Below are 14,865 nucleotides of genomic sequence, written 5' to 3'. Positions count from 1 at the left end.
ACAGGGCCAATGCAGCCAGGATCTGACCAGAATTAATGCTTGTCTGTCTCTCATCTCACTTACACACCGATCCTTGTTACACTGAACCTGCATTCTTATTAGAGCATGAAAAAAAGCTACCTATTAATCCTCATCTTCCTGATTATAACCCCGATTTAGAAAGCTCCACAAACACGGTTTAGCACAGTGCTCTAAAAGCTGTTCCCTTTTTTCCCCCTCTTGTTTTTAGTATATGTTGTCTGCTCATCTCCAGAAACAGATATACTTCCTATTTTCACTTCACACCATATCCACCAACTAATGTGACCCCATCCAACCTGCTATGTTTATCTATGCTGTGCTATTTTTTCACTTGCATGTGTAAGAGAAGTGAAAACTGAAAAGTGAGAACTGAGAACATAGGTCTCACACCAACTCAGGTCTTTAACCTCAACATGTCTGGCATGTCCTTCTCTGAAACAGACAGTCCCAGTCTCGACTCTTTCTAGCAAGACCATAAAGACATTCCTTTTCTGACAATCTTCATGATCACACTTTTTTTTAATGTTAGCACTTAATTGAAATGTTTTTCTAAACTTTATGCACATGAAACACTTGTATTTCACATAAGAAGGTCTGCTAAGTGACTAAGGTGATTTTCACACTGGGCACATTTGCTCGGGTCCAACCCGTGTTACTGTTCACAGCACTCCCACAGCGCTTGTCTGGTTTCTCTCTGTATTCTATCAAACGCTGGTGCATTTGCGTTCATCTAATGCCATCACACATCACATCACATGCGATTACACATCACAACTCACCATCTGTTTTGGTTTATATTATCTTGGTATTATGATGTACAGTATAGTTCTGTGTCCCACAACGTTTCCCTGCAACTCATGGTACACGGGTGTTGTGGAAACTAATGATGTCGTCATTGGCTAAAACACATGCGCAGTTAACTTTACTAAGTGCAACCTCAAGAATGAGTTATGTTCGCATTCATAGGAATCATGGCACAGTTCCAGTGTAAATAAATTCAGACCACCTTTACAGGGAGATTTGGATCGGTACCTCAGTGCGTTTGCAGGTCTACATGACAGCTTTCACATGAAAACCACCCTAAGTGTACAAGACATGAATAAACTAAATGTACATATTGTATTTTCAGCATCTTTAACAACTATGCTTAATAAAGTGTTGTTACAGTAATGACACTCATTACACCAACATGTGCAACCAGAATAAACACAGATGCTGTTTATTCATCAACTCATGTCAAGTTTCTTTTCTTACAGAAGGTCCAAATAACAGAAGTGCTCAATACCTTATATGTACTGTTACTTAGTTTTCATAAAAAGTGACATGGATTACAACAAACACACCTTTCGCATTTAATTAAAGAATTTTAAAGGACTGTCAATGACTTTCATTTTTTCAGTTATTGATTAGAATTTTTAATGTCCGATTAGAAAATTGAAAGTTTCAACAAGGCTGACATTTACACTGTTGATTTTCTGTTGCTCACACTGTTAATACTGAGTCTTTACCCGTGCACGAGAACAAACAGAGAGGGGGGAACTGTGTTTTTATTCACTTTGTTTTTCACAGAATTATTAGATCTAGATCTAATACTTCATTGTAGCTTTATTGAATTTTTTTGTTTCTCTTTTGGTAACAATTTTCTCTTTTGGCTAAACAGTGAATGTGCTGTTTCGATGGTAATTTGTGGTGGACAAAATGTCAGTGCATCCCTAATAATTATAGCCAACTGATGTTAACCAAGTCAATCATATAATGACAGATTTTATTGCACATTAATAAACTAAAAATAAATGCCATTTCCTTGTCATTGGAAGGCACTTCTTATGTTTCAAATATGTTTAAAAATAGTACATGAGAAGTCGTGTATGGCTGAGAATATGCATGACTAATATTGTCATGAAATCACTTTTTTGTCTTTCATATGTTTCTTTGTTTCACTTCCTCCATCTGTGCTAATAAATCAAGCAGGATCTTTATCTCTGTTGTGAAAACTCTGATACTGTTCATTTCACTGAGTAATGGCTGTATAAAAAAATCCTGCTGAAGCCAGAAGCTCAAAATTTAATTTCTCATCCACTTCTAATTTTTCAAACTGGTTTGATGGATGAAGTTAGTCAGTGAAGAGTGCACACTCACCTTGAAGCTGATGTCCCCTTTCTTGCAGCACAAGCAGGCTAGCATGAGGAAGATGAACGTGAAGAGCCCAGAAAAGGAAACAGCCACCACAACGAGAGAGGACGGCCATGACAGCTCACTCAGTGGGGCGCCACCTATAGGACCCAAGCAGAGATGCAACCATTATGACTGAGATATAATTTTGCCATTTTATGAAAGTAATGCAAAGAATTTTTAGGACACTAAGGAGAAATGAGGCATGGAAACAATGCAGAGCAATGACAGCAATGCAGTATGAAAAGAAGCTCTGTGTTCCTCTAGTGCAACGAATAGAGACACTTTTGTGGCCCATTGAGAGTCAATTCATTTCCCCAAGTCAATTTATCCGGATGTTTCATAACACTCTAAAACAGTATGTGCCTCCTGGTGGTTGATTTGATTTTGTGGCCACTGTGTGTTAACGCTATATTACATCGCCTCCTGTAAAAGAACATGATGAAAATGGTTTTAATGGAGTGTAAATCGTCATTCATTGTTGCTGCCTCACTATGAAACACAATCTGGGATAAAAAACCAAAATTATATAAAAAGGTTTCTTTAGTTAGAGTTTAATTATTGCTTAAGTGATATAGATAAATATATATAGATCAGTGTTTGAGTTAAATTTGTTAAAACATGCAATTTTTTTTTTTTTTTTTTTTTTTTTGGAAAAAAAGATTTCTTTAAGACTTTCAGAGAACCTTCGAGGTCAGTTAGTAACTTCCACAAATTTGGAAATGTCAGATTTAAATAAAAATACTTGCATGTATTATTGTTTACTTAGACATTAGAAATATTAAGCAATTATTATACACATATTATCTAGTAGTTATTTCACCAGTTCTGGTGTATTGCAGTAAGTAGAATATATCTGAATGTAAATATAGAGCATTAATGGTAGCGTTTGATTGGCTCTGTGCTGACAGATGATGACAGACAAAATCACATTAGCCTTTTCACAGGCTGTCTGGGGGTCGAGATAAAAGCTGCAGGGCCAGATATCACAGTTTGGAGTGTTCAGATTTAATCTGGTTTTCAAAGCCTCAAGCTGGCAAGTGAGAGAGAGTAATGTGACAGTAAAGTAACACTCAGTAACATGCTCAGACGAATGAATACACACATCTAGCCTTGTACATGGTGTACAATCTTGCTTGGTTCTGGTACACCAGTAAATGTAAAACCCTAACACACACAACCCAAGAGTTAGTGTCAGAAGGTTATCTTTTGCTTGCTTTTCACTTTAGCACAGATCAAGCTGAACACTTAGTACTTAAAAAGGAACATTAAACACAGTATGACACACACAAGCTTGTAAATAGCCATATGAAAAACATGACCAGAGATCCCCAGTCGATCTGAATACTCATGCTCTCTCACATCACTCCCAGAACGCCATGGCAACACCCTGGTCAGCTGACCCTGCCATTTTTGATGGCTTTCACAGCATCATAAATCTTTCTCTATGTCTAACCCCGATTTTCATCACACTCCACAACACTGATGCTGATGCATTAACAGCTGGGCCTTCAAGTGCTTCTCACTCATCTCCTCTTCTCTCCTTCCATCTCATTTAACTTCTCACTCATCATCTTTGTTGCACAACCTCTCTAACATACACCCAGGCACAGACACACACAATATGTGTCTACCATACCATCATTTTCAAAAGATTTAAGTGCTGGTCTAGTACCTATTCACATGAGAGAGAATTTCCTCATGCACAGCAACCATCTAGGTTTTAGCTCAAAATAAATATTTTACTTTGTGTACGTTTACTTCAGCATGTATGCACAAGTCAAAAATATCATGACAAAAAGTAATTACTGTAAGTGTAAAATGCAAGATGGATTTTATTGATTTATGAAGGTGAGCATGTTGCTGCTCAGAGAAAGCATTATATTACTTTAGTTTAATCTCATTTTTATTTGTATAGTGCTTTTAACAGCGGACATTCTCGCAAAGCTACTTAACAGGAATATAAAAATTACGAATGCAAATGATACAATTTTAAATTCAAATTAGTCCTAACATTAGTAATGAAGCTCCCATTGTTCACTAGACTGCAGATTAAACTCATTTTTCTTTTAGTTGTATGCTCTGTTGCAGTTATGACATTTGTATGCCAAATACACTAAGATCTCATAATTTGGCCTAAACTCAGACTACATAGCCATACAATATAGCACCTTGTAATCTTACTGTATTACCTTGAGTCCAGCTGTTCCAATAGACATTGGGTGACAGAACAGAATATGAGTAAATGCTTTTTCCTTCAGCTGTCCACACCACTCATGACAATCTGTTAAAGCACTTGATAATACTGGAGAGTAGTGCATAACAAGATCAACTGGATGAGATGTGTTCACGGAGGAAGGCAAAGCAGAGCCACACTGTAAATCACACAGTATTTCTCAAAATCCAGGTACAGTGAAGATAAGAAATAGCAGATGGATAAGCAAGATGCTATGCGGTAGATGGTAGAACACTGTGATACTCTTCGATTCAGTTTGGCCTGTGTTCCGCATATACAACATCTTCAGAACCCAACAGCAAAAGTCCAATTTAATTTTGTCCGATTTAAAAGCGATTGTAAAAAAAAAAAAAGATATGTAGAAGTTAGATTGATAGTTTGTAAGATAGGTAGAAGTTTGTGAGAGAGACCACACCTGAAACTCCATCTCTTCCATGCCCACACCCCTTTGCTCTCTGTTTCCTGCTCGTTATTCATCAATTTTTAACCAAGACTCATTATTAGCAGGTCTGGCTACCTAGAGCAAACCCAAACTCCCACAATTTCTGTAATCTGTAACTCTTATTCCACACCCATAATAACTGTCCATACCTCAGCTGAAGGTTAAAGTCATGCATATTTTATCTTGATCAGAAATGAAGGTGCATGAGGGCATCACCCAGTAGATGGCTAGGCTCCCTTTCGACTGTCAAATCTCAAGCTTCCATAACATTTTATGGACTTTTTCTTGCCATCATAACTTCTTGCTTGCTTATTACAGAACAATATAGAAATCTACTTCTAGATTTACATTAAATTGATTAAAATCTACACAAAACTAATCTAAAATATTAGAGGGATAATTCATTATGTTATAATATGCCAATCATCAGCAAGCGCAACTTTAGAAAAGTTTAATAGATACTATTATTAATGCATGGGTTAGGAGTTAACCTGAACTTTAGGAAACCTTGTATCTGCCACAATGCATCGTGGGCATCTCAGCACAATACATCTGCATCAATAAAATAGATTAAGTTGCCACAAAGCCTAGTCATAAAACCCTAGTTGCCCATTATATTTAAGGCTATATTTGAAGAAGCAGAGGTCTATTCAGGAAGTTTGGCAGCATGGGGTCTCTCGAAGGCCCAGGGAAGAGAAAGGAGTTGTCGTGGCAACGGTGAGCAGCAGACCATTGAATCATCCTTTGCTGTAGGTAAGCATACAGCCCATGCTAGAAGCAGTCCTTACACTCTGCTGAAGCAGGAGGGTTTGACACACTTGCAATAGGGAGCAGCATGAGGGATTGACTGGCTGCTTTTTTTAGCCCCCCCCCGTCTCCCGGAGTGTATCTATATTTTTCCTCTTGCACTGTAGTCTTAGCATGCCACAGAATGTAGCTGAGCTTCACCTGCGTCCTCTGTTTGCATCCAAAACAAAAATAAGCATTACATTGCAGTCTTGGTACTAGGTAATGATACAAAATGGAGTGTCCTTCATGTGAAATCCCTAAGTGGAAGGTATAGAGACAGAGTGTGTAAAGATAGCAAGGTTGTTGCTAATGGGATTGAAGGGGTTAGTGTATTCTAAGCATTAAAAAAATAGGAAAACCAATTTTCTGAGTGGACAGAGCTCCATGATTTTCTATTGCTTTCTTTTTACACATGCCTAGCAACCTCTTGCCCCATTCTCCATATTGGCTCGCCATGTATTTGTGTTTATTGGAGCACATCTCAATGCAACACGGCTTTGATGGCAGACCCCATAGCAAAGCTGACCTTTCTTGAGTTATGTAGTACAGAATACATTAGTCTCTGTTTTGGAAGTGCCTTTGAATGCAGCTTTGGAAGACAGGCACTAAATTTATGCTCCAACATTTGTGAATCCTTGTGTGTATCTGGGCCTCTAAATGATTCATTCCACAGATAAAAAGTAGTATCAATTGAAATTATAATATAGCAGAACACAATATCCACAGCTGAAAGCATGAACTGTTATGGATGAAGTAGGAAGATTAGTGAAACAATATTGACGTGGTACTTTCTCTGTCCTTGGTGAGCACAGATGGCAACTCAACAGGTTGTCTAGTCCACCAGAAAGATCACAGTCACTACCCTGACTCCAGAGCCTGATTTCTACCACGCTCTCCCAGTCAAAATGAAATTGAATCTAAAAAAAATGAAATGCACACATTGGGGTTTTGTGGTATGTGTGACTGCAGATGGCTCAGCAGTTCTGGAGTCGATGCTGACAGACTGCACACAGCTTGTGTTCACTTAATTGGGGAAGAAGTTTTACCAGAGAATTTGTGGTAGCTTAAACACAGTGCAGCTTCTATATGACTTAAGGCAATGGGAGTTTTTTTACTCTGTTTGTGGTTGTGTTAAAGTCAGGAAGGAGGAAGCCTGAAGTGTTTATGCAACTGTTCCTTCCCCAGGAACAACATGTGTGTCACAGATAACCGGCAATGGCAAAGACATACATAGGCATCAATGTTCACATCGGCAGTTTGGTTTATTTACAGTTTGTAGCCATTTCTATTCAGGAAGGCCTTGAGAATTTTATTATAATAGCATGATTCAACTTATTTCCATATTCAGATCTAACAGATTAATGTCCATGGAAAGTAAGCCTGACCATGTATAATTTGGTTCACTGACTCTAAACCTATACTCAAAATATGTCATATGTCATAAATTCTCTATTTCAGCTCTCTCATGTACTTTTATATTCATTTCCTTCTATCTGCTTTTGCTATGATGTGATTTTGTTGTCCACTTGCTCATGTCTACGCCCTTGTCACAACACTGGTTGATTACCCTAATGTGTTCACCTCTTCTGTGTCTTACCCTGATTAGTTTGGTTATTTCTACCCTGTTGTTTCTGTCCCTCCTTAGTCTTAGGATGCTATTTCTCTTGCATTATATATGTTTCTGTGTTTTCTGCATATCCTGTGTTTAGCTTTTATGCCTGTGTTTTGACCAATGCTATGGATCTATGTATTGATTAAATAACCAATGGGCCAATGTGTCAAAGCAACGCATAAACATCGATGCATACATCATTTTTATGATGTTACATCCCGGACATGACGCCTGTATACAATCAAGAAATATTTTGGATTCACCACAAAATATGGACAGACATTCAAAAGCCACATAACGTGCCATTTCTATTGCTAGCACCAAAAAAAGACCCACTCACCCCCCTTAAACATCATTTTCTACACCAAAATTAGGCAATACTCCAAAATATCATATAGCACTTGCCATTTCTTTTTTTTATTTGTAAAGATCTAGGCTCTACCATGTCATGAAAAATGCACATACTCTAGAAAATACACTATATTATCGAGACAGTACTTCACATATACATTGCGGAGCTGTACACTCAAGGTCAAGTTAAAGATGTTCAATGTGTGCTAATGGAAGCAGGATGAGTCTCAGTCACAACAGATGGATAGATGCCATGCACAATCCAAGCATATGTAACCATTACCTGCCATTGTTTTGACACTGACTAAAAAACAAAGAATTGTGTTTTTCTGACATTTATTTCTAAATGACACAAACCCAGAGGAGTAAATCTTTTGGCCAGTAATAGAAATGCCTGTTAGGAGTGGAACTTAAATGACAAAACATCTACAACTGTGACTGATAATGCTAGCAACATGGCCATAGCTGGGATCTATCACTTCACATGAAATATTCTGCATGCAATGCTAATTTAGCAATACAGAAAGGAAAGAAAAAGACATGTTGTGAGATTTTATCACAGAAATACGGTAGCTACTGCAGTATTAAAGGAGAAACAAAAGCTGCTTGGAATTCAAGAACTATCAAAGAAAAATATCGAAATTAGGCCTCTCTCACTTCAGATTTAAAATATACATAACTAAACAGACTAAACCAATACAAACAGACATACAGATAGTGGAACTGCATTGCGGACCCACAATATGTATGCTCTTCAGTGAATGCATGATAATTCTGTTTGAGGTGGATCTTCATTTTTAATCCATCTACACACCTTTTTCTCTTTGTGCATTGCCTATATAATCGAATATACCAGTAAATGTCCACTTAATACAACTGTCCAAAGAATATGAAAACCAGATCTGTGACCCTAGAAGCAATTGTAGAGTTGCAGACAAGAGATGTTTTTTTTAAAGCCTTTTACTCTTTCACTCAAGCCAGTCTATATTATCATAGTATTGGATTGTTCCTGTCTTCCTGAACCTGGCAAAAACCACTCTGCATTAGTCTTTATTACCTTAGGGGAAAATATACAGAATACAAGACAAAGGTCAATTAATAGGAGTATAAAGATTCGAAAATGAGATTGCTGTTGACTCAGACAGTACCAGAGGGATAGCTAAGGCAAAAGCACAACTATCAACACTCTCTAATAAAACAACACTTTAGTAACAAATTTTCTCCAGCCAAAACCAAACATCTTTTTCCACGCTATGTATGATTGATTTTGGAATTGAATGAAATTGTATAGCAAGATAATTCAATACCTTAAACTTTTAATGTCTAACCATAGAGAGATAGAGCACATTGTAAGCAAATGTGTTTGGTCTAAAATCTTATACAGTCCCCAAAAGTATATGATTCAGTTTTTGCTATAAACAAAAGACATTTGGCATTGAGATCAAATGACTTGGTACGTAGGGTTAGGGTTAGGGTTGGGCATGAACAACTTGGATCTTAGTCTTAAACCTTCCCATTTTTATACTTTATTTTGTCCGCTTTTGTGTTGGCAGTGTGTTCTGGGTCGTGAAGTTGTTCAAGCCCATGCCAAGCCACGACAATGCCTATTTTGGCTCCAGAACATCTCATCATTTAGGACATCTTGTACAATTTGTCTTGATAAACTGTAAAATTCAGAGCACATTTCATTCATTCAAAAAAATAAATAAATAAATAAATAAAATAACATGGCTAAAAGTTTGTTTTAGGTTTATTAAATCTGCCAGCACAGGTGCAGAATGGGTAAATGCACTCTCCATGGTGCTGAAATTCTGCACAGGTAATTCTGAAACTCAACAGTAGTCATGTACCAATCAGTTATGCAATATATCATAACTATACTGTTACAGTATACTTCTAAAATACACTCACTACTGCAGTTCATTTGGAAGGCCGTTGCTGAGGTAGAATTTATGGGCCACATTTTCATGCTCCAAAAAAATCTAGCATATTCCGTAGTCATCCTTTTTTTGGGAGTGGGGTGGGTGGGGCACATATCAAGGCATTGTTGTAATATTTCTGTTCCTTAAAAAAGAAAACAAAAACACAGATGACTGTGATAAAACGCTAAACGATTATTGTGATATGAATAATTTTTAACTCTAAACAAGAATCCACATTATGGGGCAAACAATTTCTCTGGGGCAGCGAGCATTTAAAGCCTGCCGAGAATCATATATGACCACAATTAAAAGGTAAGTCAGCTAAGCAGCCAATAGGTACCACAATTAGTATTGATTCATTCTCCTTAATGGAATGCTGGTAACACAGAAAAATCCTGTCTAAATGTCTTACTGCACAACAGTGAAGTAAACAGTAAACAGCCCTTCTATTTTCCTGCTTTGTCAGGTCAGCATCATGTGAATGGCATTCTATGATAATGGATTAAAGGAGTCAAGGAGTCTGACATTTCAGTTGACTGATGTACAACCCTGTACAATATCTCAGGTAACTGCTGCTATAACACCAGCAGCATGTGTTCATTCCAGTATTTTTGCACACGTAATAATGTCTAAACATACAGTATTTACACCTGTCGGCACTGTTTCTGCTCTGCTCTTTTGTGTACAGTCTTCTGTGAATTGTCTTGTAATTTTTTGTTTACACTGTCTTTTGTCCCGCACTGTCTTGTCTGTCTTGTTTGTCATGTCTTGCACTATTTGCACCAGGTTGCACAGTTGCACTTTAGGTGGCTAGGACTACTCTTTGTTTTATGTAACACAATGGTCCTGGAGAAACGTTGTCTCATTTCACTGTGTACTGCAACAGCTATATATGGTTAAAATGACAATAAAAGCTTATTGACTTGACTTGATTTAATGTTTCACTAATAAATATCTACAGCAGTGCACAGGAGGTTGTATGATTATTAAAGACAACCTTCACAGCTTGACAAGCTGCCATTAAGAAATATGAAGTACAAAAACTTTCTCAGCATTCTACCTATTCTGGAGAAATGTACAAATTCAAAAGCAATGATGACTTCAGAAACTGTAGTGTCACAGGTCATTTAATGGCCACCATAAATGTTTAAATCTCTGTACTGAGAATCAAGTGATTCATCACTAGGCTGTAATTCATCAATAAAAAGGCTATATTAAACGTCAGCATGAGTTCAGGAAATGCGTATGCACAACTGCAATAAACAAAGTTGTTTAATGATCTCATTTCTATATTGGATAAAGATGTGGTTCATGATTCTGTGGCACATTTCATAGCTACAAGTGCTTGACCTCGAGAAAGTACAGTTAAAGAGGAACAGCACAGACCTAACAACAGCCATGCAGAGACACAGCATTCCATAAACATCTTATTCTCAGTCAGTAAAATTTATTTAGATTATTTATCAAATTATACCAATCATCAGCTAGTCACATTATAGGCTGAATCTGATGTGTTAAGCCATTTTGGTCAGCATTACTGGGGTAATTCCAGCTTTTAGAGGCACTACTCTTTTTTTCCATCCTGATCTGCAGTGTTGGCATTTTTTAACGTCTGCTTTTTTTTTAAAGAAAATTCCAGGCTGAATTACTTCATATTCTTTAAGAAAATCAAAGTCTGATTATATTTAGTAATACTCTATGTGATTTTGCAGGCAGATGATATATCTTTTGTTTAACCACTATTTACTCATTTTGCCCACAGATTAAAAGATAATATTTCTGGCATTCAAAACAAAAAAAAAAAATCTCAGCAAAGACTATAAAAATGCTGTTATCTTATCTTGTTGTCTATTTACTTTCTTCAGTGGGAGAAAAATGTATCTTAGGAAAGCCAGTGATTCAAATGTGATTGCAATTTTTTTGCAATATTGCATATACCACAATATATTTGCCTTACACACAAGGGGCTCATGGAGACCAGCAACAAGCTAGAAACTGTTTCAATCCGAGGTTCCAATCCTCTGGGGACAACTGGTCCCCAACAAGCTATTACCACTAGCTTACGGTAACACAGGAATACTCATGTCCTTGTGCAAAACATTAAGGATGAGTATGACCTGCACGAAAAATGACTGGTCTCTTGATTCACACATAAAAAACATACCATATATTGCCATGGTAACATCAATTCTCAATTCCATTACTCAGCCAGTCATAGTAACAGATTTCCACTGACTCAGGACCGTTATGAGACATATATCACAGAAGCTGAGGAGGCAGCCCACAGCAATTCAGAAGAGAGAGAGAGAGAGAGAGAGAGAGAGAGAGAGAGAGAGAGAGAGACCAAACCAATTTCATCAATTTAATCAAACCACACCAGAATGAGCTCTCAGGATGCTGTAGCAAGGCATGCATACGCCAACATAAATGTGCCTGACCTCCTGAACTGAACCATATCTCATTAACAGCTTTCATGAGGATAAAGGAAGCTGTGCTGTGGGCTTTACAACCCCCTTCAGTGGGCAGGAGAGGGACTGTGCAGATTAGTCAGGTGGACTGCAGAGCCATTCTGTCTGCAGTACTGAGGAAGAGTTTACATAAGAGAGCATTACTGAAAAGCAAAATTTACTTCTAATGATGCACTCATCCAACTCAGGATGTATGCAGGTTGAACCAGAAGCCTTCATAGACACAAAATAAATGACGGGCCGAAGCAAGAAATCAAACAATCAATGAAAAATAAATCTATGGTTTAGATTACCAGTATAGTCATTTCGGTAGGATAATAAATTCAAAGCTTATATGTGGAAAACCGTGCACTGTATCTCAATATCTAGCAGCCTGGACTGAGATCAGTTGGAACCAGGATACTGCATGTTTGCATGAAATGTCTGAGCCAAAGTAATAGTTTTAGGATTATTTGTGTGCTCAGTGCACATCCTGTCCAAGACACTGTCTCACATACTGTATGTGCATAGCATTCAGAGTGACACTGACTAGAGCACATCTCAATCTCAAGCCCATATTTATACACACAGCACACTGACACTAGCTAGGAAGAGTTCACCCTGGACTACAGCTTCAATGCAGTGTAACACAAAATAAAGCACATCCATGAAATGAAATCAACAGGGTGGCCATTGTGTCAAGGTTGTTCTCATCGTCTCCTACAGCTCTGCCTGCTGTTCAATGCGTCTTGAAGACCTTTCGCAGGCCAACAACCTCTCCATGGAGTAAACAACAACGCTATGTGGCAAGCATGAAGCCATGTTATGTAACAGGGCCACTATGGGAACAAACACACAACCGCAACCACACACAGGAATGCAAAGGCTGGATCTGGTTAGCTGGTGTAGGCTTGGAAATGTCTCACTCTTAATAAGGCTTTAAATATATTCATTGCACTTGGAATGTTGTGGAGGAACAGCAACACAAAGTACAAACGAATGCAGATCACATTACAGATGAAATATCAACCCATCATGTTTAAGATGCGATAATAAAATAGATCAGTGTAACTGTTTCACTTGACACTCACCTGTGTCGTAATGTGAGCTGAAGGCAAAACTGGGGTTGAGAAAAACCGAGGACATGACCACGATGAAAAGCGACGATTGCATCCTCATTGGAAGGCTTGATGTAGCTGTACTGCGGTATTTTACAAATATTAACTCTTAAACACCGTCGTACTGAAAGAAATTACAGTCGGCAGTGAAGGTGAAGTCAAATGCAGCATTTTTACTGGTGACGGTGCCACACATCAGACCCGCGCACTGGAGACCTCTTTTCCATCATCTCTGTTCTCTGATTTAATAAACGCCGTCATAGGTTTGATTGACATGCCGATTTTCCCACGCATCTCCACGTACGTTCTCCTTTTATCTTACGTTAACTGGAGTCCCAGTGTTTCTCTCTTCAAAGACACGGTGTTCCTCTGCGTCCCTTTTAGTCCCTGCACCAATACGTTGGCCGTCCTCCAGCCTCGGCGCTGATAACATCCAGTTTCCTGTACGACATGTTCATTTGTTCCCAGCGCTGGAATGCAGCATCAGAGCTATTAACAAACTCCAGTCGGATGAAACTCGCATCAGTCAATTAATAACGCCGCTTTATGACGCTTCCGTTAATAGACTGGATGCGGGGCAAAATGTGATGGAGCTGACAAGCGCGCCACCTGACGGCGGAATCATGAACAATACTGTGTGGCACACGAAGGTCAAGAAAATGTGATTTAACAACCGTTCCTAAGACTTTAGGTAACAGCAGCAGCAACAACAACAACATTTCCTGGTTCTGTCCATGTTTACGCGTGAGTGTGTGTGTGTGTGTGTGTATTATCTCCCCGTGACTCATGGGTTTCCCCAAGAATCTCCAGGTTCCTCTCCCAGGCCAAGGATGCATTGTACGCATCTCTAAATTGTCAGTCGTGTGTGTGTGTGTGTGTGTGTGTTTGTTTGTGTGTGTGTGTGTGTGTGTGTGTGTGTGTGTGTGTGTGTGTGTGTGTGTGGGTGTGTTACTGATTCAAATACTGATTCAAAGCCTTAATGGGAAGGTCCAACCCAAAGGTTCCCAGAAACCCCAAATTTTTAGACAATCAACAATTTTAATTTTTGAAAATAAAAAATGGCTCATTATTATTATTATTATTATTATTATTATTATTATTATTATTATTATTATTATTATTATTATTATTATTATTATGTATTTATTATTATAGAACGCAGGGCACACACACACATACACACACACACACACACACACACACACACACACACATACAGACACACATGTACACATATACACAGTAACATGTTTGTATATTATTTAGACAATAAAAGCCACTCATTTCCTTTCTAATATAACAAAATACATTGACACATACTGTATACCACATGTATACAACTTTGACCAGGATAAATCAGATACTGTAAATGTGAATTAAAGAATGAATGAAGCAAATAAGCATATATTTCTATTCTATTTTCAGATTATAATGGCACTTTTAGTCTGTAAACCTCTGAATCAGTATCAGTGTGGATTTATTAAAAGTGACTTCAAAGCACTTCTGTGGGATGCTCTGGATAAGGGTTTCTGCCAAATGGCATAAATGTAAATGTCAATCTAAACGGAAACAGGATACAAATCAGAAGGTAAGGGTTAAGTGCTTTGCTCCCAGATCAGTTGCCTTCTCAACAGTTTTGTTTTTTTGTTCCTTCACTTGCAGGATTTTATCTGACCCCTGCTGAATTACCGTTCCTAATGCTAGATCACTAACAGGCAAACAAGGTCTACCAGTTTGATCAGCTTAGCCTATGAC

General features: G+C 38.0%; 1 protein-coding gene across 2 annotated transcripts in view; it reads right to left on the bottom strand.

Moving 5' to 3' along the window:
• aatka (apoptosis-associated tyrosine kinase a) overlaps window positions 1-13,684 on the bottom strand; it is a 29,924-nt gene extending 16,240 nt beyond the window's left edge. The window contains exons 1-2 of one of the 2 annotated variants that reach the window (XM_060892268.1): window positions 13,084-13,684; window positions 2,161-2,294 (exon numbers count right to left, since the gene is read on the bottom strand). In XM_060892268.1, the coding sequence (XP_060748251.1) occupies window positions 2,161-2,294; window positions 13,084-13,171 (222 nt within the window). In that variant the 5' untranslated portion in view covers window positions 13,172-13,684. The remainder of the gene's footprint in view (window positions 1-2,160; window positions 2,295-13,083) is intronic. The other variant, XM_060892267.1, reaches the window with a different exon arrangement.
• Window positions 13,685-14,865: the final 1,181 nt, after the last annotated feature.

Source organism: Tachysurus vachellii, chromosome 18 (genome assembly GCF_030014155.1).
Source record: "Tachysurus vachellii isolate PV-2020 chromosome 18, HZAU_Pvac_v1, whole genome shotgun sequence".
NCBI lineage: Eukaryota > Metazoa > Chordata > Actinopteri > Siluriformes > Bagridae > Tachysurus > Tachysurus vachellii.
Note: the sequence above shows the minus strand (reverse complement) of the source record. Positions and strands in the feature narration are given on the sequence as shown.